Source organism: Pundamilia nyererei, unplaced genomic scaffold (genome assembly GCF_000239375.1).
Source record: "Pundamilia nyererei isolate P.nyererei 1_Seehausen unplaced genomic scaffold, PunNye1.0 scaffold00198, whole genome shotgun sequence".
NCBI lineage: Eukaryota > Metazoa > Chordata > Actinopteri > Cichliformes > Cichlidae > Pundamilia > Pundamilia nyererei.
In genome coordinates, this window is record NW_005187599.1 from 242,150 (window position 1) to 268,240 (window position 26,091).

Below are 26,091 nucleotides of genomic sequence, written 5' to 3' on the forward strand. Positions count from 1 at the left end.
TATATATATATATATATATATATTACTGCGACAAAGAATGCAAGCATTGCAGATAAACATATACATTCGTGTGTGTGTAACTTGTAATACTTACTATTTATAGGTCTCGGAACGAACATATTCAAAAACATGGGAGACTCCTAGCTGGAACTGGTCTGCAATGGGAGTAACCCAAGGATTATTCTCTGCTTTAAACACCTGTTTAGGGCCAGTCAGATCCAGATTACCTGTAGACAAGAGGACATACAAACATGCCATTGAAGCATTTTCTCATATGTCTGATGTTTATCTTGTATTCTGCAAACTAATCACATTTACAAAGTTAGATGCAGCTTGCTATAGAGCTTCAGAGCCATCAGGTTGAGGGCTTTGATCATGGGAATTGCAGTGCTAATTAGGAAGAGTACAGTACTGCTCTAACAGTTCACCCACCCAGATTTATTCAGTTGGTAGAGAAACTCAGCTCTTGCCTTTATATATGCTTAAGACCCTTTAAAAAGGAAATGTGATGACAAAGAACACAGCTTTTCTCACCAGATTTCTATTTTAAACATAAACACTCAGTTTTAACAGATGAATGTATTTGGATCACAGTGATGATTTAATAATACGTTTTTAGGGCAAAGAGCCAGTCCCCATAATGTAAAGCATTCAGTTTTAGGAAAAAAGAATTTGATTAGGTCTGCGTTAAGTTTGGGTTAGGCTAAGAGATAGGTCCAAGATTTCAGCATCGGTCAGCAGACAAACTCTCCAGGAAATACACATACAGTAAATCAATATGCTATTCTCTAAAGAGTTGTTTGTATGTGGGCAGTACCAAGTTCCGGGGGCAGAACGGTCAGTCTGTTGCCCTGGATGTGAAGCTCTTTGAGATGAGCTAAATCCCCAATCTCCTTAGGCAGCGAGATCAGATCATTATCTCTAAGACTCAACTAAAGAGAAAAAATACACAAAGCAAAAAGAGGATGCGTTCACTTATTAAACAAGATCACATGCTTACATTGATTTAAAATTCAAATAGGACTTGAATATTCCAAGACTTCTATTCATATTGACTTACTATTTGCAGCTTCGTCAGCTTCCCAATGTCAGCTGGAAGGACCTCAAAGTCATTGTCACTCAAATAAAGAGCTCGCAGAGTTGCTGGAAAACAGAGATCCCTGTTACTTTGTATCCGTGTGCAATGATGGTGGAGAACAACACAACAGCCTAATCAATCAAGAGCAAACTCAGCAACATCATCAACATAAGTTAGCAAGAGACAGGGTGAGTTTCCAAAGTTTCCAAATTAGGCACCTAGTTGTTTATGGAAGGCAAAATATTAAAAAGCTTAACTAAACAAGACCCCGTCCGTCCGTGCAATCTGCGACAGGTTCGCAATTTTGGCCCCATAGGCTGTATTATTGTAGGGTATACCTTAAAATATAAAACGCCTTGAGGCGACTGTTGTTGTGATTTGGCGCTACATGAGTAACACTGAATTGAATTGAATATAGCTTCACTGCCACAAGAATGGGATAAACTAAAATAATTCTATAACTCTTTGAGACTTTGGAAATTCTTTTGGGCAGACTCTATGATTTTGAACTTTTGTGTGTGTGTATGGACGGATATTAATGGGGACCAAAAGTTAGTAGTTTACTATACTTGTGGGGACAAACAGCCCTTGTGGGGACCGAAATCCCAGTCCCCACGAGTTTGAAGAACTGTGGTTTTAGTGTCAGGGTTACAATTAGGTTATGGTTAGGTTTAGGGTAAGGGTCAGGGTTAGGCCGTCATTTTTGATGGTTAGGGTTAGGGTAAGGAGCTAGGGAAAGCATTATGTCAACGAGATGTCCCCACAAGGGTATAAATACACAGTGTGTGTGTGTGTGTGTGTGTGTGTGTGTCTTCATGCACACTAACTGAGGTAAAAGAAATTCCCAGGCAGACAGTTCTGGTTCAGGTTGTTATAGGTGAGGTCCAACACCTCCAGAGCAGGCAATGACCCAAATCCTCGGGGCAAGGTACTCAGGCGGTTCATCCTGTGCTCCAAAAAACACAAAACCCATATCATGCATTACATAAAAACAATACACCAACTTCAGCTGTTCGCAGTTTCTGTTTCGAATTTAGGCAATGACTAAATTACTTATTGTGCATCATAACACAATAACATCAACAGAATGTAGAAATCTGAAAAATGTCAAATCTGTGTGTGCAAGGGACAAGGCTGAAAATTAATATAGAATCCTCATCTTTGGGAAGGTTGGCGGTTCGATCCCTGGCTCCCCCAGTCTGCATGCCAATTATCCTCGGGCAAGATATTAACCCCAAGTTGCTCACACACAGTATCAGGCAAAAGTATACATACCACCTACTAACATTTTGTTAAATGTCTCTTTGAAAGTTGCACCTTGACCAAGAGTCAGATACCCTCTCTATGTCCAAGAAACTTCTTAAAACTTTCCTTTTTGCTTAAGCATATAATTAGAGCTGGATCAGGTGACTGCTTTTGCTGGCTGTTGAAAGTCAAACATTGGCCATTTGATTGGGATCAGCATACACTCTGATTTACCATTCTTCTGGATTCTTCACTGTTGGCCAACTGTTAACATGCTGTCTTTGAGTCCACGTTGAATCAGCAGCAGTGGATAGTTTTTTTAACCTGTAGTTTCCATTTTACTGTCATGTTCTTGTGTTTTCATGCAGCAATAATAAAAGCTCTTTCAAATCGTAACTCATCAATATTTATAGACTACTTCAAGATTTCTCTCCTCCCTGCACAAACTGAATCCAGCTGATCGTAGTCTATGTGAACAAAAGGGGCAGGTTTTTTTTCTCTCTACACTATATGGACACAGTCTAAGGAGCTTGAAAAGAAAGATGACCGGACTTCTTTAAGTTTCTCTCATTTGAAGAGCTTCTTCAGTTCTACAAGCAATTAGCGGATGTTCCCAGATTTAAGCACTATTGGGAGCATCCCCAAGAAGGTCATGGACCCCCTTTTGATCCTCTACCTCATAGGTGTCAAACTCTGGCCCGCGGGCCAAATTTGGCCCGCAGCCTAATTACATTTGGCCCGCGAAGCCATACCAAATTACTATTAGAGCTGGCCTACTGGTATTATACAGCTAATATATATATATTGTTTAGTACTAAGCTTTGCTTGTTCCATATTCAGTTTTTCAGCAAAACGTGTTTGAGTCCATAAGAAAAGATTCATTCTTATATCTGGAGGAAGATTTTTTTTTTTCCAATAAATATTAATGTTAGCCCGCGACTTTGTTCCAGTTTTGAATTTTGGCCCACTGTGTATTTGAGTTTGACACCCCTGCTCTACCTAATCACATGAACCCAGGTTTGAAAACAGGTGTGGGTCACAATAGGCCAAGGTTTCGGGTGAACCCATTGTGAAACCCATTGTGATTTCTTTCCTTAGTGACTGTAATATGATTTCTAAATTTACAGATGAGAAATCATCTCAAATGTGGCCATACTTCTTGATCTTGCATTTCCACAATTACAGATTCCCATGGTACAAATTTGAATTTTTTGTTTGGGCCTTGTCCTTGATGATTATCATGAACATCGTAACCAAATAAATAGGAACAAAACAAACAAAAGGTGTGAACAGACAGATTAACAGAAAAGGAGGATTTGATAATGGAGGAGACACCAGCTGAATTTATGCACATATATGCTTTCAGGTAGAAGGAGCTGACAGGTCACAGGGACAACCGTTCTATTTGAGTTCTATGTGTTTGGCAAATGAAATTACGAACCTACGAGGTCCAATCACATCAAATCAAGTCCAGCGACACACATACACATGCGCACACACGTACAGACGCACACTCACAAAACAAAAAAATAAACAGAAAATGAAAAGTGAATGCACAGCCTGAATAGTAGTTTGAGGCTTAGACTATCCAGATCATGTTTGTTTGTGGATCAATACACACCATGGCTCCTCTCCTAATCCTCCTGTCACTGACATCCTGCCTGTGTGAGGCTGCACCCATATCTAGACATACACATACATTCACTTCCAATTTGTGACACAGAAACTGCAGTTTTGATTAGATTAGTTTGTAGTTTTTCTGTAACACTAAAACAATAAATGAAAACTCTTGAGTATTATTTGTGTTGTAAATCACTGGAGATAACCCAGCAAAGAGTCACATAAAGGCTGTGTGTTTGAGCTGAGGTTTAAGCATAAAACACATGCTCTTTTACTCACTTACTGCTCATCAAATAAACGAACCAATTTAGATAAATTCCTGTAATCAAATCGAAGCTGGAGCAACCTGAGGTTGCACAGACTTAAAAAGGTGGAAAGAGATAAATTTACTGTATACAGTAATGTGTACACACTGGTGTGAGAAAGTATTTCCCCGTTCAAACATGAATGGCCTGTCATACCAAAGCACTGAAATTAGATTCAAGTCCAAAACCTTAATTTAATTTTGTTGAGCCATTCAGAAATAGACATGCTTATGTCCTTTACATTATTGTCCTGCTACTTAACCAAAGTGTGCTTGAGCATCAGGGTACAAACTGATGGTTGGACATCCTATTTTCTGGTAGAGACCATAATTCGTGACAAGTTGTCCAGGTCCCAAAGCGGCAAAGCAGCCCTGGACCATCCACTATCACCGACGTGTTTGATTCTTGGTATGACAATGTTTTCGTGAAATGTTGTGTTAGCTTTAGGTTATATTTAGATGATATCGTGATTAAACAGACCTGGCAGTAGTTAGCCCTGGGTGCTGGCAAGTGAAATTGAACATGTAGTTAATCATATTATACTAGTAATATTATACTGCAGTTGTAAATGGAAGTTATCACAGTATAGTGGTGCAATAGATGAGCCTTTCTGCTAGTTGAAGAGTCTTCCACAATATTTTCATTTTTTTATTGTTCATTTATTTATTTTGATTCACTTATTAACTCATTCACTGCCATTGACGTCTATAGCCGTCAATGGCAGTGAATGAGTCAATGGGTTTAACTCATTCACTGCCAATGGCTGGCAGTGAATGAGTTAATATATTGATATTTAGTGTCTCTGGATCGATGCAATATCGCCATGCATAATATCACAATACTGCGCCATATCAATTTTTCTCACTTACCTCTATTGCACAAGCAACCTTACCTCAAACGATTCAGTCTGACTTGGACTGAATACAATTGCTCTCCGCAAAGTTGTCAAAGGTTTGAAAATGATTGCTGTCTAATTTAAAAATACAGATTGCCAACATGTTGTCATCAGTCTGACTGAGTCTTTTTGATTTGAAGCGACTCGCCTCAACTGGCTGCCAGCTAATTGCACTCTGGTGATAATGCTTTAGAATTGGAAGGTTGCAGAGCACAAATGTAAGAGTTTTATTCAAATTTTTGTTAAATGTAAACATCTAGAGATATTTGATTCTTGATGATTTATGACAGTTAATTGCTTTACAATCATAAAAAGATTTCATTTAATAGCCATCTTGACACCATTTAATCGCAGGCTAATGGACTGAAGACATAGTGTACATTTTCATTTTCACTGCTATACTGATGACACCCAGCTCTATCTATCTATGAAGCCAGATAACACACACCAATAGTTAAACTGCAAGAATGTATCAAAGACATAAAGACCTGGATGGCCGCTAACTTTCTGCTCCTTAATTCAGATAAAACTGAAGTTATTGTACTCGGCCCTGAAAATCTTAGAAATATGGTATCTAACCAGGTTCTTACTCTGGATGGCATTACCTTGGCCTCCAGTAACACTGTGAGGAACCTTGGAGTGATTTTTGACCAGGATATGTCCTTCAATGCACATATTAAACAAATATGTAAGACTGCGTTCTTCCATTTGCACAACATCTCTAAAATGAGAGAGCAGATTTCTCCCGTATTGGCTTCCCTTCATTGGCTCCCTGTTAAATTCAGAATTGAATTCAAAATCCTGCTCCTCACATACAAGGTCTTAAATAATCAGACCCCATCATATCTTAATGACCTTGTAGTACCATATCACCCTATTAGAGCACTTTGCTCTCGCTCTGCAGGCCTACTTGTTGTTCCTAGGGTATTTAAAAGTAGAATGGGAGGCAGAGCCTTCAGTTTTCAGGCCCCTCTTCTGTGGAACCAGCTTCCAGTTTGGATTCGAGAGACAGACACTATCTCTACTTTTAAGATTAGGCTTAAAACATTCGTTTTTGCTAAAGCAAAGGGCTGGACCAGGTGACCTGAATCCTCCCTTAGTTATGCTGCAATAGGCATAGGCTCCTGGAGGACTCCATGATGCATTGGGTTTTTCCTTTTCAGTCACCTTTCTCACTCACTATGTGTTAATAGACCTCTCTGCATTGAATCGTACCCGTTATTAATCTCTGTCTCTCTTGCACAGCATGTCTTTTATCCTGTCTTCCTTCTCTCTCCCCAACCGGTCGCAGCAGATGGCCCCGCCCCTCCCTGAGCCTGGTTCTGCCGGAGGTTTCTTCCTGTCAAAAGGGAGTTTTTCTTTCCCACTGTCACCAAAGTGCTTGCACATAGGGGGTCATGATTGTTGGGTTTTTCTCTGTATGTATTACTGTAGGGTCTACCTTACAATATAAAGCACCTTGAGGTGACTGTTGTTGTGATTTGGTGCTGCATAAATAAAACTGAATTGAATTGAATTGAAAGCAGTCTGACTCCGTCTTACGGCAACATTTATGGTAAGTTTTAGTAACAGTGTTGGTATGCTTGACAATTTCCCTGTGTAGCAAATAAAATAACATGAAGCAAATAACTTTATTAGATAAAACAGATAATGAAAGATAATTATGAGGGCATAATTCACTGTTGAAAAAATGTGACAAACTGCAATGTATCGTATTGCAGTACTTAACATATTTCAAAATATTAAAAATCCCAAAACACTGTATCATGAGCAAAGTATTGTGACAATATCATATTGTAGGGTTTCTGGCCATTCCCACCTATATCCAGCATGGACAGCTAGGGAACAATAAAGAGGAGGTGGCGATTGTAAACGAGGTAACAATAGCACATACCCAAGGTTGAGGTGTTTCAGCTTCTGAAGGCTGCTGATCTGAGTAGGAAGCTCTTCAATCTGGTTGTTGAACATGTTTAGAACTTCCAGGTTCTTCAGTTCTGAGATGTTAGCAGGGACAGCTGGAAAACACCAACACAGGGAAAATAAATGATAAGTATATCCAGCATACTGGGAACATTAGCACAAAAACACACTTCTCCTGGATGTCTGAAAATATTGATTGTGTGGTATCACACAGATACCATCTCTACAGCGAGGATACCATCAGCAACTCGGGCCTTGTTCCGAGACAACTGACTTTTTAACTAACCCTACACACCCACCATTTACCAGGTTGTTTACAACAAAAACATACATACTGTGACAAGAACATCGCCTTCCCAACTCTGATCACCAGTTCATCATCATCAACTTGATTAAACACTGTGTTGACCAACCTTGATATAAGATTGAAGAGTATAAACGAGGCAGTTTTACTCTTCCCTACTATTTACAGTTCTACTGATGATCGGTGGACATTTGAACAGAGACAAGTTATTAGAAAGGATAAACCAACTAGGCCCTGACATGAATGCTGCCAGGAGGATGAGTGTTAAAGTGGTGAGGTCTGGGCATACTGATAGGCTTCGTAGGACTTGCGCGTGAACGTGTGTGTGTGTGTATTTTTAACTTGTTAGTTGAAATGTGCAATATCTACTTTCTACATTTTAAAAATAATTGAAGATAAATCTGTGGAATTCAGATCAAGCCTTCCACAAAAACAACATTAACACAAAGTCTGTGTCTGTAAGGTAAATATTGTTTCAGTCCAATTTAAGATTATATGTGGTCAAAAGAGTTTGAAAGAAATTATATATGAAGGTATTACCACTGTTTGTTAGATTGACCACATATAAGTAGCTTATCTTAATGGCATGCCCGTCATGGGCTATGGTGGGCTAAAGACTGGGGTGGAATTGTGTGACTGGGTGGGGATGGTAGGTTCTTGGTTCAGCCTTTGCTCCCTGGTCTCTCGTTGGGTGGGATTGGACTTCACCTTTCTTGCTTCTTTTAATGCACAGCATTAGCCTAGCACAAGCTCACCTATCAGATTTATAATAAGTGCATTAACTATAGTTGTTAGGAGCAGATTGGGATGATGGTGGGATGCTGCCCCACACAACACAGGACCCGAAGAGTTTCAGGGCGATTCAGAACAGCGTTCGGGACAGATCATCTCCTTGGTAAATTCCACAGTTGATGGTGACTCGTGCAATCGGCTTTATGCTGGCATCTGGTGTTTTTTGCCACATCCTCATCGATTTTCTAATGAAAGCTGTTAGGGTCCTGAGTCATAGGCCTTTGTATAGACAATCTAGGTGATGCACAGGTTGGTCAGTGTGGTATTGCAGTCTAGAGTGATTACTCTGTCTACTAAGACCTTGCGCATCACAAGCTCACCCCTCTGGTGAATCTTCCAATTCCCTTCTGGACCCTGCTTATGTGTTGAGTCATGTGCCTGCTCATTTTAGCTGCTGTGACGCCTGAGGTCACTAGTTGGATAGGACCGCACCCTTTTGGGAATCCTTCAGGATCAGGACTGTCAGGCCTTCTGTTAGCCATTGCAGGTGTGTCTCATTCATTAGCAGCTCATTCGTTTGTACTGCCAGACGGCCATATCTTCTTTAGCCAGTAGGTGTGAATGATGCCTTTGCTTTATATCATGAAGCGTGCCAGTGCCCTACACTGAAAAACAGGCCGACACCATTATGTTAGCACCTCCAAACTTCACTGTTGGTATGGTGTTTATGGGGTGATATGCAGTGCCTTTTGACCACGGAACATGGTGTTTATTATGGCATCCAAAAAATTCAATTTTGGTCTTATCTGACCAGACTATATTCTCCTTGCTTATCTAAATATTGTTGAGCAAATTTTAAAATGCCTTTCAATATGCTTTTCCTTCAACAATGTAGTCTTGCATGGTAAGCATGCATACAGTTTAGATATTCTTCTGTAACCAATGCCATCTGGAAGGTCTTGAGAGAGCTTTCATTGGTTTTACCCATCATGAGATGTTTCTTGTGTGACACCCGTTTACAGGCCATCAGTTTGGACGGAACCAGCTGACATTAATTTGCACTAAGTGGCAGGATTACGTTCTAATTACTGATGGATTTCAGCTGGTGCCGTGACTTTCCATGCCTTTTTGCGCCCCTCTTTCTTCATGTGCGCAATACATTCTCCCTGTGTCATTTCCTGATTTTACACATAATTTATGGACATCTATGATTTGATTTCTATGTATGTGTGGATTAGATGGGTTGTTACCGACATCTAGTAAGGATTTTAATGTCCCTAATACCCAATTAGAAACATATTTAGTGACGCAATCAATACTTATTTTCCGTGCTGCGTGTATATCTTTTTATTATGTCCTCTACACTTGTCACCTTATTTAGTTTTTTAACTCATAAGCTAGTGTTTTACATGACTTGAGGACATACAAACTGAATAAACACAAGACCAGCGTGAAAGTGTGAGTATATGCTAGTGAAGGAGGACTCGGCAGGCTTGAAAAACACATATTAGTGCTTGTGATAATAATGACAGCAAACAGTAAGGTGTGTGTAAGTGTCAGTGAAGTCTCTTCTCATTCCTCCTGTGGGCCACTATCAATGAAATACCACAACCTCCTAACCATGTGAACAAACCTACAGTATTTATGAGGCTTTCTGTACAATATATGATACTGATTTCCATACAGGCTCTTTGGATGGTTGGAGAGCTACTGTATTATTAGTTTGCATGTTCGTGTATTTGAACAAGAAAACCTTTTCAGCCATGCTTGAAAACACTGATATAAAGAAAAGTTTGGTGCAGCAGGTCTTCAATACCTTCTTTATGCCAGTAGTATTCATCATTAATCATTTAAATGGTCTGAAAAATCACGAGAAAGATCAGGTGTGAGAATGGGATAGAATCAAACGTATAGAACGAATATAAACCAGAATCCTGAAAATAAGAAAACATTTCTGTTAGGAGACAGTCACCGTTTCCACTCCTTTGGAGTTCTAAGGTAATATGATCCAATATAATACTACAAACAGTATAGACTGTCCAGTTTTTAAGACAAGTGTTAAGACACTTGTCTTAAAAACTTGACAAGTGTCTTAACATCCTCTATTATTAGAGGAAAGATGATCCTCTAATAATAGAGGATCATCTTTCCTCTATTATTATAATATAGTCTTTACGTTGCAATAAAAACCACCTTGACATGACTTCTGTTGTGAATGGGTTTATAGTATTACAATTATAACAGTGCATTTATATTATAGTACTGCACTGTACTGTAACTGTTAGAGTAAAAAGTATTTCCGAAGTGCTGTGAAACAGAGCAAAGAAATTTTTCACACAGCTTCACCAAACATCCTAGTTTTATTTTGGATGCTTACATGATTTTACTTGTTTAAAAAAGAAACTAAATTCACCAGCAGCAATGCATTGTCTCCAGATTCAGTTTTGCTGCTGACTGCTTGAGGTGTTCTTCAAAGTGAACAAAAGATGTGCTTCCAGTATCTTTCTCCAGGTCATCTTTAGCATATTTGAGTCTATATCACAAGTTGAGTTCTTATTGGTCCGTAGCCTCCTAGCCCATTGATGTGCAAGGTCTAGTGATTGTCTTCTATGAAACTACAATTCACAACTTAGCCAAGTCATTCATTTGTATCTTTTGGGACTTTTAGACACATCTCTCACTAGTTTTTGAAATGTTTTGCTTACAGCTCAAGCCTTTGCTGAAGTTTTTATAATGTGTATAAATTGGAAGCTAACTCTCAGTTGTACCTTGATTTTACAAGCTTTAAGCTAAGGCATATCACTGCACAGCAGTGGTTTGTGCTATGGCTTAATAAAAAGGTCAGTTTTTAGGCAACTAATAATATTGATCCTGGTCTTATTTTCTCTGAAATAATTCAGTTATTGTGTGCAAATAGGAATGCTTAGAAACACTATAGTGAAAATCCCTTGAGCTGTTAACCTAGGAAACCTTTGGAACACACACAGACACACACACATCCTACTTCTTCATGTAGTTTTACATTTAGTTTATATTTCTCATAATTAGCTTTTATGAAAAATGTAAATTATCCTTTTATTAACATCACATCAATCAGCAAGACACGATAACCAAAACCCAAGATGTAGTTTCATACCAGTATAAAAACAGCTTAGTGAATGTGTGTAGTGAGCCTGTGATGACCTCTGCTGGTGCAAAATACAATCACATGACTTCAATGCCATTAGATATTACAAAGTAGTCCCCTCCAGTTCCCTATCTATGATATAAACGGTGTCTTTGTTTCAGGTGTTAAACATCCTGCAGATCAAGTGTATTTATGTATGTATGGGGATTTTATGCAAACAGCTCTTAGAACAGAGCTAGTTAAACAAGGATGGGAAATGATAAATCAATATGAACACTACAAGTAGTCCAATGGAACTCCTTTATATGTCTACACCATCTGAAACTCCAACCAGGGTTTACCATTCACTCAATATACAGCAAGTATATACACAACATGACCTTGCTTCAAATTCATGCCATGCTTCACTTGCCCAGTGATGCTATCTAACAGGACTGAGAGATGGGCTCCTATCTCTGTCTGTTATACCACGAAGGGTGGACTGGTTCAGGGCACCATCAATTTATTTACAGTTGTGGTCAAAAGTTTGCAAAAACTCATCACTATACTCATGCCCAGTATATGTAATCTTTTGACTGCAACTGTATTTATAAACTACAAGTCTTCAATCTGTTACTGCTTGCCCTGTTGCACAAATGAATAGAATGCCTTTATTGTCATTAAATAGATGTACAATGGGATACAAATGAGTTCAAATCCCAGCTTTAGTGATGAAAAGAGAACAGTATGAATGTGAATACACAGACTGGGCCTACCACTGACATAACAGGATATTATGGTTAGTCGATGCTGTCCAGATGTTTGACTTGAATAGGACTTTTTATTGATTCTAATATGCCAATGTTTTCCTTTTAACATAGCCTGCAGGCTAATTATTTTACAATATGCCTTACTCTAGATCTGACAATAGTTAAAATGATGGCAAGCTTCACAGGGTTGTTTGATGTTAAACAGCTTAATATCTGAGAGAGCAGAGAAAGAGATAAGAAGTTACCTGTGAGCTTGTTGTGGCTGAGGACCAGCTGAGTGATATTAGACAGGGTGACTGAAACGACAAGGAATACCAAGTCAACAAAGCAAGGTGACAAAGTGATGACAAGGTACAAGTGTGTGTTATGTTGTTGCACTGTTACCACCAACACAGAGTAGAAGTAGTAAATATATAATACATTGTATAACCAAGAGTCAAAGTTGGAACAATCTGGAATGAGGTTGAGCTCATAAGCAGTTAAATCTGACAGGCAGTTAATACAAAATGTTACCGAGTTCATTTTTCATGGGCTGCAATGTCAGGAACCTGCATACAAAGGCTCCTTGATACAAAGTCTTTTCATGGGCCGGCATGTATGTATTCTTGCTCTCACGGTACTTTTGCATCTAGCCACTTGTAGGCAAATGTTTATATTATACATCCATTCATTCTCTTCTGCTTATCCTGTTCGTGTGGAGTGAGGGGTGTGAGGTGTTCTGCAGTCTCTCCCACCTATCATGGGATCACTGACTCTCACACCTAGGCCCCATTTAGAATCATCAGTTAACTTAATCCCACTAACTGCATGTCTTTGAACTGTGGGAAGAAGCTGGAGAACCCGGAGAGAACCTATGCAGAACCTATGAAAAGTTATTGTTGAAGCAAAACAGAGTTATGTATAAGAACTCAGTTCAAAAAGTAAGGGAACATTTGTTTGGCCAATTTCTTTGTTGTAACAATTCTTTTTGCCAATAAATGTCAGGATACCATAAGAAAGCCTGTTTATTCCATAACTTCCTTCAGGATTAATAAAGTATTTCTGATTATTTGCCCTTAAATGGTGCCAAATCTAATCAACCAAGTACAGTATGAGTATGTGGTTTCTGCCCATGAAAAACTTCCAAATCTTCTGCTACTGATACTTCTGCTAATTGGACTGAATGAATTAAGTCTGAAGAAAACTGACATACTGAAAACTTAATGATCTATTCATTTAACAAACGGCCTCAGCAGCATGAGGAAGAACCATACACAGCCCGCCCCGTCCTCCTCGTTCATCTTCAAGAAGCGTTATTACAACAAACACCTGACCAAAAAACTATTTCGTTACTACTTATTTTAAGTGAATATATAATTCTGTTTTGGCCAGTAACAACAGCTTTTCACATCACATTATAGTCACTGTACACCGGTACACACGCTTTAAACATGACGGTCGCAGATGGCTTTCAACAATGTATATTAGTCAGGAGTGGGAACACCAAGCAGTCTTCTCTGTGTGTGTAACTTCTGTGTTATTTCTAGGGTACTTTGACTGTTACGTTAGCAGGCTTAAGAAAGTTTCGAGCTTAAATGGAAGACGGTCTTTTTCTTACATAGTCCTGGGATGTCGAGCATGTTCGAAATACCCCTATCGCACATCTCCACCTCCGGAAGGTTCTTATCTCGACACTCCTCCACAATCTTCTTCAAAGACTTGGACATGTTTTCCTGAAAATCCAAAAGATACAGACGTGTTTAGAAACTCGTAATCTGTAGCTACACTGCAACGCTGAAAGGGGAAGCTCCGCCTCTTCACAATTCTTCTATTTAGCAACGCAAAAAACGGAAGACAGTTGTGTTGATACGAGATGGGCTTACCGTTAAGAAAAGACCGACAAAAAAAGTAAAAAAGAAAAGAAGGAATTTTAGATTTTTAAAATCCTGACACAGCCGTCCTTACAAGCGCACGCCCTACCGGAAGTTTATGTGAGCACTACCATTCCATACTAGGATATTTCCTGTTCCTAGACGCGGTCAGCCACACCTCGGCTTCAGTGCAGCGGTGAACAACGTCGTGAGCAACATTGTTCAAAGTTTAAAAATAGTTAAAAAAAAAAAAAGATACTGGACACTACTACCGTTATAACTACTATTATTATTATTTAATAATAGTTATATACAGGTCTCCCTTGTAAATGAGACATCAAGTCTCTGGGACTACCTGTAGAAATAAAGATAATATAACTACCAGTTTGTGCTAGCAAAAATTTAAAAAAGTAAGCTAAAAATGTATATTTTCTATTTAATTAAATTTTATTTCACAAATGTTATTATTCTCCCATTTTGTTTTATTTTTCCATTTATGTTTCCAGTTTGTTTTCCATTTATTTATTTGAAGACGAAATCGCTAATAGATTTCTTTTTATTAAGATGGGACAAATGAATTTGACATCACTGCTATAAGGCAGAGGAAACAGGCCAAAGGAGGCATGCAAGGGGAGCTATAATCAAGGATTTGTAGATGTATGATTTTTTTTAACCTGAAAATACATAAAGCTTGGACAGAAGGATTCTTTTTTTTCTTCATTTGTCAGCTTTTTGAGAAGGTCAAATATTCTGCCCTCTCCTCTTTCTGTGTGGTTAAAAATATATTATATTGTCACATTGTGCTCTGTTGTGAATTCATACTGGGAAAATAGGAGCAAACACAATCAAACGTTTTGGATATTAACAGAGATTTGCTCTTTCAGAAAACGTCCATTTGGATTTGGTACATGTTGTCATTTCTGATTTATTTTGAGGAATATTTTGTATTTTGCATATGAGAAGCTCGAGGTTAATTAAACTAACGGGCCTGTCGCTACCTGTACCACATTCCACACCAGCAGGTGGCGGTAATGTTCCGTGTTCTTTAGTTGCCTGATAACCTTTATTGAATACGAAGAAGAAATATGCACCGCATCAGCACGCCGAGGTAGTTTATTTTGCCATGGACAATCTACGAGTACTCGAGTTGTATAGTGGCATTGGTGGAATGCATTATGCGTTAAAGGGTAAGCGTATTTGTGGTGGATACAAAGATTTGCTTATTTTGATTTTACTGGTCTATCCAACATGAATCCGGAAACACTGTTGGACTGTCATGCCAGCGCCTTTACTGCCATGCAACGCTCAAAAGTCAGGCCCGTGTTTCGGTTGAGTTTACGTATTACTTGAAGACTTGTGCTGGCTGTGGCGTGACAGCCGAAAAAAGTAGTAAGAAAATGATGACTGAGTGAATCGGAATCCTGATAGGATGGGAAAACTGCCTTTACCGTAAAGAAGAGTGTGCAGTGGGAAACATCATGCTGTTACACGTGCAGAAGTCAGCTTTGAAATATATACATTTTTTTTTGTCTAGGGCTCATTTCACAAATGACATTCTTCTCACAGGATTAAGTCACTCTTTATTTTTTCAGTGCCATCGACATTAAACAAAAGGCGTTTTTACTACAGCTCCGACCAAAAGGGCTGCATGAACTGCAACAAATATAGTAGAACATATATTAACTGTTCTATAAAGAGATTTAAAGTGGCCAAAAGAACTTTCTTGATTATCATGTAGGTACAATAATGCAGAATCTTAAAGATATATACAAAATAGGCAGTTCTTTATTTTATGTATAACCCCTTCATTGATCCTATTGACTAAAGTCTACATACCAAAATAAACAAATACATTGCACATTAAATATGACACATAGACAGAGATCGACAGAGACCAGACACTCTTGTCAGTCCTTAATATCAATTATTAGCCTTTCCAATGAGTTTCTTAATCACTGGACAGATTCTGTCCAGCTGTTCCAAGGTTCTGCTCTCCATAAGATCTGATGCTACAGTGCCTGTATCAGCTGAAGAAGTTCATTAAGGCTCACAGAAACTGCAGAGGAAAAGGAGACTGTTGTTTAGTCAGCTTTTAACAGAATTTATTTTCTGAAGAACGTCAAGTACTGTGCTTTACTATGCCAGTACTGTTTGAGCTTTCTTCAGGAAGCTGATCAGCAATGTGTCAACAAGACAAGGTAACTGCTGAGGAAGACAAATACATGACAAATGCAATACATCACTTTTGTGCCAGTCACAAACAATTGATTTGTTAGCAGTTGATATTTGCATTACATGTGCTGAGTTCAAACATCAATTTTTGTATCAAAGTGACCCAACTGTCCTCTCATCACCATGAAGGTCACCACAAGTCAAAGACTCAACAGCAGCTTTCAGTGGAAGAGCCTGGCCACATCCCATTAGGTCAGAAGCGTAGAAAGAGCAAAAAGACCCTTTTTGGAAATCCACAGGGTTGCGTGTCCACAAGGGTCAAACTGTCAAAGAGTTCTACTGATAAAGATGTTTAGCACAAATGACATGGACTGTAGGACATCCATTATTTGACCTCTCTCTGAGGAAGAAAGGGTGAATATTTCATGTATGAGAAAGGTAGCATTAATCTCAATTTAATTGTTATTTTTCTAGCTTCTTAACAGGCAGGAATATATTTCTTAAATTGGTATTGATTAGTAAAATAATAAGCAACAGGCCCAAAATAAATAAAAACATATTTTGGTGTTTATTTGAACCTTGCAGTTCAAAGTAACAGGCTGCTGCATACTGCTGTCATTTATGGTTGAGCCTATTTTCTCCTTTTCTCCACCAGTTCACAGCAAAGGTGGAGCTGACAGGGACGGGTAAATGAAATGATACTAATCAAGTTAAATGCAACACATTATCTCATTGTAATAGTAACAAAGACTTATTTTACATCAAATTAACGTCCCTCCAACTTCTGCATTATATAAGCATGTTTCTCTGGCCAAACACAGATTGAGAGAAGGTAGGAGTCATCGCCAGAGCATTTTAGTTGTTTTAACTCACGTTGACCACAGTTTGTGGTTAAGTTAAAAACGTACATAAAAAAGTTGTTGGTTTTAGCAGGCGTGAACAGCCTCAAAACTGCTGACTGTTTACTGTGCCACTCTATTTTGGCTCTCTCACTAGCAGCCGGTGCACTGTTGCTGACATGTGGCGTAGGTAGAACAGAATGACATAGAACTGAATTCTGTAGAAAAGTCTCATGGTCGAAATGTTGTCACCAACACCACATCCAGCTGTTTGACTCAGGGTTGAACTGATAATTGATCCGCAGCCTGTTACAAGTATGGCTCACCACATGGCCTGAACACCACACCATACCAGAGACAGTGGAAGTAAAATTTTCATGGAACTTGGGGAGGAGATGACATTGAAGAGAATGTCAGCCATGCAGACACAGAGTCACAGTCGTTTCTGATCACACCTCATTTAATGATCAGTCATTTCTTACAAAGGCTTTTGCAAAAGTTTTGCAGTAGAGCACCTCACATTGAACATTGAATATAATGGGTCTCTACACACCTTTGCATGCATTCTTTCTCACACTCACCTGCCTAATATTATGTCACCATTGTGCTCCTGCTATTCCACTGTGCCTTTTTAGCACCCTGTGAACACCTAATAATTTAAATAGTCAGATTGCCAGTAGACAGTGGGCCTGATTGTGGGGTGTGATAGGGTCTGCTGAGGACTGGTAATCATGTTTCTGGTTTTCTTGTCACTGGTGGAATAATAAACCACATGGCTGTGTGGCATTAAGTTGAGTTGGTAATCTGGGACGTAAACAGCCATAACCAGGACTACACCATCTGTTGTCACCTGTCATTGCAATCCCTCCTGCTTTCTTTTTTTGCCTGCAGTATCTGTTGACCTGTAGAATGTAAAAAACAAAAAAACAAGTGTCTTCAAGATCCCAACTTTTTCCATCAGTGTGATTTTTTTATTTTATTTTTTTTAATAATCTGGTGAGAAATTAAACTGTGGAATGATAAACTAGAGCCTTAGGTAAACCCGAAAATAAAATGAAATAAGTAATACAATGCAACTCATTATTACTATTATTATTAATCCATTTTGCAGAGAGTGGCATACCTGCCCAAGTTGTAACTGCCATTGACATAAACACCACAGCAAATGAAGTCTACAAGCACAACTTCCCCGACACTCCCCTCTGGAACAAGACTATAGAGGTTAGTGATCATGGAGCGTTGGTCCATTGCTGATCAAACTATCAATCATATTTAAAATCCTTTTCTTTTCTTACTTTAGGGCATAACGTTAGATGAATTCAACAAGTTGTCTTTTGATATGATATTGATGAGTCCTCCTTGCCAACCCTTTACCAGGTATGATTTCAGTGTTTTGTATGTACTAAAATCCAAAATTTTGCAATCGTGATGATGACGTGATGAGAATGATCTCTTATTCAGAGTTAAACTATCGTGCAAAGCCTGCATCGTAAAAAAGGCCATTTTTAAGACTACAGTGGAACCCCGACTTACGAATACCCCATTTAACGAAAAATTCAAGTTACGAAGGCACTTAACGGCAAAATTTCTGCCTGTGTTACGGCACAATGCCCGTGTAACGAAATCCGCTGGCTCTGATTGGCTGAGCCCACAATGCCTTCAGAATCATGTGACAACCCTCTTGGCTTTCGTACTTGCGCTTCGCTGTTCCACTTGAACGATGTATTGTTGTTGCAGTTAGCAATTAACCTATATCCACTGTACTTAATTACGTAGATATAAATAAATCAATAAAAACAACCTTTTCACTAATCGTCAGATACAACAGACCATAATGAGTCTTTGTGAAGATAATATAATAAAATATTTAATATTAATATTTCTGTGTGAACGGGTGACAAATTCCCTTATTTTGAGTTTTCATTGCATGTTTGTCACAGTGAAATGTGGCAGATCATCAAACAAACTTATATTTGACAAAGAAAACACAAGTGAACATAATCATCATCAGGCTGTTGTTGTGTATTATCGCTATGTAAATAAAACTGAAGCTGTATTTGGGCTTTGTCTGTAGTGTTCTTAGTGAGTTTTTCCATTTTTCAGAGAGCTGTTGATGACTTCCTTTAAAAAGGAATTACACTTCCAGCCTGTAAATGACAAATGCATAGACTTTTTTTTAGTCACTATCACTACATGATGTTCAAAATTAAGACAACATGCTTAACCCAAAAGTTTAGATTCGGGTCCCCTAACCTAAGTTCATGAGTATAAAATTAAATTTCATTTAGGGGGATAAAGGTTGACTAGTTGTATTTCACACATTTCTCCCTACCAGCAGATGCCCACTGTAAAACCCAGAAACTAGTTTCTCTCTAACAGGACTTTAACTGTCTTAGGTGCAGCGTAACACACTGAAACGGGGACCAGCTTGATGTAGTCAGCCTACAAAAAACACTTTTGTTGAGCAACTTAAAACTTGTTCCACCTTGTTTCGTTTGTTTCTCCGCAGGATAGGCCTTCAAGGGGACGTTACTGACCCCAGAACCAAGAGCTTCCTTTATGTCCTTGATCTTCTGCCAAGGTCTGAAAGATCCAAAATTTCAGTCAACTTCTGGAAACCTAAATGAAATGAAAAACTACACTAATTTTTTATTTTGCTTAACAGTCATAATACACAGCTACTTTGTTTGCTTGTAGTAGCCATTCAGATTATCAGATAGGTAGCTATCAATTTAAAGAAAATCAACCAAATTGATGTCAAACATTTGTGCTACATTTGTGCTGGCTCCTCGGTCTAGGTCGGGTGATGGGGGGCGTGGTTTGTGGCGTGGCTGCAGGGGAGGTTCGATCAGCTCATCAAGCCTCCCCTGTATTAAACGTGAGGTGATTGTTGTTGTGTGTGCCTGTGGCTGAAAAGCGTGTGATGAGAGCAGCAACTGGAAATAAAGTGCGTTGGTCCGTCATTGCTGTCACACAATTGTTTCAAGCCTTGAACTCGTGCATGTTTAGGGCTGCTCTTACAGTATCCACTGATATTTTGTGAGTGTATGGCAGTTACGCACTTGTGCATGATGCTGCCGACTACACCTCTTTATCAGCCAGTTTCCCAGACATGAATTAAGCCTAGCTTAACCATTTCAAAAGTACTATAGGCTTCGGTTAATACATGACCATTTACCGGGAGCCAGCTGTTTCACAAAACACACTCAAGTCACTGTCATTGTGCTCTTTCCATCACACTGAACTTGTGCAGCAATGTAATTCTGTGTCCATGTTCATGGCTGACCATTTTGTTGGCTGCACTATTTATATATTTCATCAAATAGAAGTTCCAAACACAGATTAGCAAATGGTCCAAGGTCTCTTGATGCCAGCTGTGGTTGGATATGTAATAAGACTGATTTCTCTCAGCAAACTCTCCCATGCTTTGTTCCTAACGTGTATGTGCCATTGTGTTATTAGGCTGCAGAGGCTACCACGTTTCATCCTGCTGGAGAATGTGAAAGGCTTTGAGACCTCCTCTGCCAGGTAATTACTGGGCACACTAAGCACATGAAGGCCTGAAAGCTCAGCAAGCAACATGGAGAGTAAGCAGGGAGTCTAGAAATCTACCCATGTTTTCTCTATCTGCAAAAAAAAATCCAGAAGTAGTCTAGTAATTGTAATTGAGTAAATAAAATAATTGTATAATAATATAGTCATACTTCAGTTGTTGTGGGTTTAACACATTTATATCCAAAATCAAAGTGCAGCATGAAAAGAACATCCACAGACATGCACTCATCTATTCAGAGAACATGACGTGTTAAGAAATATTTATTTTCACCCTGTTTTTGATCAGTTTCTGACAAAGCCTGTGCTCTTTGAACTCTAAACATACTTATAGAAATGATCAAAAGAGGCCGGGCGGGATTGAAATGACATCATGTTTATGAGACATCATGATGACTTCTTGATAATCTGAAAGTCATAAAAAATGCCGACACGATTGATTGGTGTCGGTTGAATTTGGAAGTGTGCTTACTTACAAAGAAAGAACAGTCAATAATTTTTATGGTTCAGAGATTTTAATGGTGTAAGAGAGAGAATATTAACCAACAATTAAGAAAAAACATGAAAGTTACAAATTGATTTGCAAGTCGTTGAATGAAATAAATATTTGATCCCCTACAAGCCGGTTAGAATACTGGCTCCCACAAACTGGCTGTGTGCTCAATACACAGCTTAAAATCAATCGATCAATCAATTACAGATACATCTGATCTCAACGTATGTGTAGGTTGTTCTTCCATTCCAGCCACTCCAACACAATGGGCAAAAACAAAAAGCTGGTATATAATGTCAGGAACAAGATTATACATACCTGCACAGGCTGGAATGGTGTCACAAGTTAACAGCAAGAAGCTTGGTGACCAATGTTGGTGCGATTAATCTGAATTGCAAGAAATGCAAAACAATTGTTAAACATCCTCAGTCTGGAGCTCCATGCAAGATGTCAACTCCTGGGCTGCTGAGCATGAGATGTGTGTCGGATCAGTCCGAAACTACTTTAAAAACTTTAAAAATAAAGCTTCATTAAAAGAAAACAACTGTAAAATGACAGAATATTCTTTCTTTGTAAGTGAGCAAATTACAGATTCATTCTTTTGATAACTTCTATAGAAATTAGAATTGTAATAAAAGTTAACATGATAAAAGGATCCTTATATGAACATCTTCAATAAACAACTTTAATGCAAAATCAATACTGTGAGAAATATTATTAAATGGAATAATGCTGTAAAGAATGTTATTAATGCAATTATAATGATGCGGGTTATATGGCAGCAATAAAAGAATTTCTGTATCTCCACAGTCTCTAATTCTAAAAATTACTTTAATGATTATACAAATGTGAAAACTATACACAATTGAAGACAATAAAGACATAACTATTTTACTCAATTCTGTAGGGCACGTTTGGTGAAAACGCTGACGGAGTGTGGATATACTTTCCAGGAAATCATGATCTCACCCATAAGTGTAAGAAAGACAAACTCTTACTGACTTGATTAGATTACTGAAGTTTGCTGATAATATAAAATGTTTCTTTGTGCCCATTTCACTGTTATATTCATTAATCAGGTCGGGATCCCAAATTCAAGACTTCGTTATTTTCTGATTGCAAAGATTTCCACAGAAGATTTAAACACCCAGGCACCTTCAAAGGTGAGGTATCGTGCAATGTGTAACAAAAATTGTTATTTTGTATGTTTGTGGGGTTTTTTTGAATATGAATATGTTCAAACAGCTGTTATGTAACAATTATATTCAGCACAATATTCCTCAATATTAATATTTTTCTCAAAAAGAGCACTTAGTAAAAATTGTTGATGTGCCAATTTACACAAGAGCTGGACTAGAAATCGTTGGCAGCAGATCTTATCGAATGATAATATGGTTATGTGGACTTTCCCATATAACCAGAGGAAAAGTCAAACGGAGCTGGCGATGCAAATCAAGCATTTTGTATAAAATCAAAATGCCGTCATTTTTAAAATGCCACCAATTTGCTAGAACATTTAGAACACGGTCGTATAATAATCACACAGCCAGATCATATATGTTTGCTGCTATGGGGCCAGTAGGCATAGCAGTATTGTGTGTCACTTCTCAGACAAAACCTCTACATCAGTACTGATAAAGGAGCAGAAGAAGACAAAACTAGAAGCAAAGAAATTGCTTGTTTTTTTGTTTTCTTCATAGTTTTTTCCATTTTTTTAAAAAAAGCAGAGGTGACGTCAGTTTGGTGTCAGCTTTGTTGTATGGCGTGTTTGCCAGCACCGCACAGCAGATATAATGAGACCCGTAGTCTTCTTTGATGTCCACATGAAGTGTGCTGCCTGGGCCACATGTACAGTTGATGCATTGTTATGTAAATTGTCCCCAGAGGAGTCAGCAGAATCACAAGAACTTAAGAGCTATATGGACATTCGCAGTGACTCAATGACTTGAAGAAAATATTATTGTTAAGTAATCGCTGTGTTCATATATATAACCTCAGTCTTGGACACTGTTTCAAAGAGGCTGAAATGAGACAGATACTTTAAATAGCCAAGAACAACTTCACTTTTCACATGAATTTTCAACGTATTCCTTATTCGCACTGGGTCATTACAGCTGGTAGCTCGGCACATTTGATTTTTTAAACATACAGATTATTTGCCCTTCCTTGCAACCTTTCCTGTCCCCTAGCAGATTTGTTTCTCGTCCTAGAAACATCTTGAGATCTTTCGCTTGTTAACCAAATATGAAAACCCAGATTTAAAGTACATTTTCTGACAAGTTGATGATATCACCAACAAATGTCACAGGCTCATATGATTTGGAAAGCCTTGCATACTCAGCAGGATTCATAATTTTGATTATGTATGCATTGGTTAGCACATCAACAAGGTTTAGAGCTCCAGCTGGGTTCTCCCCAACTGTCTGGAGTTCTCCCTGTGCCTGGGTGGGTTTCTTCCATATACTCCAGCGTTTTTTCTCAGTCCAAACATATGTATGTTACTGGTGATTCTAAATTGGCCATGGATGTGAGGTAGATACAGTTTTTAAACTATGTAGAATAAAGTGTTATATGAACGTATGGTTAGATATGGTTATGAATTGTAATCTCAGGCAGTTTTAAGTGACCCCACAGTGCTCATTTGTATATATTTATGTATGTAAGATTTTATAGAAAGTTTCTCATTTTAGATTTTAGACTTCTTCCCACATCTTGCTGAGAGTGATTCTTCTGAGCATCCTACATTTTTGAGTCCTGCCTGTCAAGGTGCCAGCCAGCCAGAGGAAGGAACTGATGTCCTGTTTAAGCTAGAGACAACAGCAGAAGCCCAGAGGAAGATTCGTCAGAACAGCAATTTGTCTGTTAAGCAGATCAAAGAATTCTTGGAACCACAAATGGAAGTAAACATGGAACCTTATCTCCTTCCTCCTAAAACACTGTTGCGATATGGTCTAGTCTTGGACATTGTTCAGCCCACATGCAGGAGGTCTGTCTGCTTCACTAAAGGGTGGGTTCATTAATTCTCTTCATCTTATCATCATTCCCTTCATTATTTTTAATGAACAATATGAATAGTAGGGGCGATCGTGGCTCAACAGATGGCAGTTTGTCTTGCAATTGGAAGGTTGCCGGTTCGAGCCCCTGCTCCGTCAGTCTCGGTCGTTGTGCAAGACACTTCACCCGTTGCCTGCTGGTGGCGGTCAGAGGGCCCGGTGGTGCCAGTGTCCGGCAGCCTCGCCTCTGTCAGTGCGCCCCAGGGCGGCCGTGGCTACAATGTAGCTTGCCATCACCAGTGTGTGAATGTGTGTGTGAATGAGTGGATGACTGAATGTAGTGTAAAGCGCTATACAAATACAGGCCATTTACCATGGTAAACAGGTTTAGCAAAGTGTGAAAAAAATTGATTGTGGAAAAAATCTTGAGCCACTATTCACTTCTTTTTATTTCTCTAGGAAAATGGGAAAGCTGCAGCAATTTATTCAAACATGTGCGAGCATACATGGAAATACAGCATACAAAAACAGAGTTAGGCAGAAAAACATAGTTAGGACATTGCACACAGAGCGTGTTCGTAAAAAGTAATGTGAAATTCCAAATTTTTCCAAACTTATCACGTAACTCAAGACTAACATTCTGTTGGCAGGAAGAGAAGAGTAGATATGACTTTTGAATCTGCTGTTCACGATTTCTCTCCTTTTTTAGGCCCTCTACTTCTTTTTTCTTCCACTTGTCCAATTTCTTTTTAAGAATACACTGAACACAATGCCAAGATATGGCCAGTGTTCAGCTTACCTTTCAAACTTGTACTTTTTTTTTACTTACAGAATTTGCAGTTTGCAGTATAGACTGCTAATAACGACTCACCTAAAGATACAAAAGCTGGTTCTTTGCCAAGTTTTCTGTAATGTGTAGACATAGCGTCCATCCCTTGGGTTACGCGCTCTTTCATGCTTGCATGATTCACAACTTGGTGTTAATGGCCTTTAAAAACGTTCAGGTACAATGACTGGAGTGAAACTGACCAAAAAGGCAACCTGTGTGTGTGTGTGTGTGTGTGTGTGTGTGTGTGTGTGTGTGTGTGTGTGTGTGTGTTACCAAAATATTTTTTTGTGTTTGTGCAATGGTTAATCCACCAGTATGCATAAAATCTTTAAAGTATTTTCGTTGCAGTGTCTATATGGTGTATAAATTAAATTAAAATGAGTAATTTTGTTATTTAACTTTGTTCATGTTGTTTCTCCATAGCTATGGCCGGTATGTGCAGGGAACAGGCTCAGTATTGCAGTGTTGCATGGAAACCAAGGTACGTTTGGGTTTTTGTAAAAGTGAACGATCTCTGTGAATGCTGCCTATTCCAGAGAAATCATAGATTAATGCTGCAGAAAAGCTAAAGAGTAAGCACACAGTTAATTACTTTAGAGCCAAATGCACTCAGTGGGGCTATTTATTACTAAGCTGATGACTGCTCATTAGAGCTCTGAGACTCTAAACTGGATTCACTTAAACATTAAAACTTTTAGAGCCCCATAGCTTGAGATATGGAAAATGCTTTAGTTTGTCACAAAGAAGTGAAATGAATCTGATTGATTGAACAGGTGTTCTTGGTGTTCTAGAAGCTGTAGTTCTCAGCAATAAGAAAAACTTGGTGAAAAGTTTGCTGTTCTAACAATATACTTTTTATTCAGAAATCAACCAGAAGGCTTAATCTATATGCAAAGTGGATATGAGCTGAGCAAGTACAGTGTTGGTGTCCTGTTTTAGAATCATATATTAATGCACATAGAGCGATAAAACAGTTGTCAAATTGTTGAAAGAAAACAGATTTCGAATAAAGTTGCACCTAAAATTCGATATTTATTGCCGACTCTCATTTGGGAAACACATAGCCTTTAAACAGAACTTTCCTACTCTTCCTGCAGAGGTCCAAGGAATCTTCCAGGAATAGTGATGCTATTTTCTGGATTTTTGATTGGTCAGTAGGCAGTGATTTTATAGATGTTAATCTCTAGAGTAAATTGCCTTATACCTCGGTATAAATTGAATCACCTTCATAGTAAAGCAAACCCAGGGTAAAACCTAAAGTTACCTGCCTTCAGGCTTCTCAGTGTCATCTAGGGATGGGTATCGTTTAGGTTTTATCCGATACCGGTGCCAAACCGGTACTTTTGAAACGGTGCCGGTGCTTAAACGGTGCTCAAACCGGTGCTTAA

At 38.6% G+C, this 26,091-nt stretch overlaps 2 protein-coding genes across 2 annotated transcripts in view; one reads left to right on the forward strand and one right to left on the reverse strand.

Moving 5' to 3' along the window:
* The window catches only part of rsu1 (Ras suppressor protein 1), a 39,945-nt gene extending 25,953 nt beyond the window's left edge, over positions 1-13,992 (reverse strand). The window contains exons 1-8 of the mRNA XM_005747462.2: positions 13,838-13,992; positions 13,573-13,687; positions 12,221-12,271; positions 7,038-7,158; positions 1,906-2,024; positions 1,061-1,143; positions 818-932; positions 95-227 (exon numbers count right to left, since the gene is read on the reverse strand). Of these exons, the coding sequence (XP_005747519.1) occupies positions 95-227; positions 818-932; positions 1,061-1,143; positions 1,906-2,024; positions 7,038-7,158; positions 12,221-12,271; positions 13,573-13,681 (731 nt within the window). The 5' untranslated portion in view covers positions 13,682-13,687; positions 13,838-13,992. The remainder of the gene's footprint in view (positions 1-94; positions 228-817; positions 933-1,060; positions 1,144-1,905; positions 2,025-7,037; positions 7,159-12,220; positions 12,272-13,572; positions 13,688-13,837) is intronic.
* An 874-nt stretch (positions 13,993-14,866) lies between these two features.
* trdmt1 (tRNA aspartic acid methyltransferase 1) overlaps positions 14,867-26,091 on the forward strand; it is a 17,488-nt gene continuing 6,263 nt past the window's right edge. Inside the window, exons 1-9 of the mRNA XM_005747463.2 lie at positions 14,867-15,012; positions 17,948-18,057; positions 18,137-18,213; positions 19,346-19,417; positions 20,299-20,364; positions 21,789-21,858; positions 21,961-22,044; positions 23,572-23,888; positions 25,127-25,184. Coding sequence (XP_005747520.1) covers positions 14,949-15,012; positions 17,948-18,057; positions 18,137-18,213; positions 19,346-19,417; positions 20,299-20,364; positions 21,789-21,858; positions 21,961-22,044; positions 23,572-23,888; positions 25,127-25,184 — 918 coding nt within the window. The 5' untranslated portion in view covers positions 14,867-14,948. The remainder of the gene's footprint in view (positions 15,013-17,947; positions 18,058-18,136; positions 18,214-19,345; positions 19,418-20,298; positions 20,365-21,788; positions 21,859-21,960; positions 22,045-23,571; positions 23,889-25,126; positions 25,185-26,091) is intronic.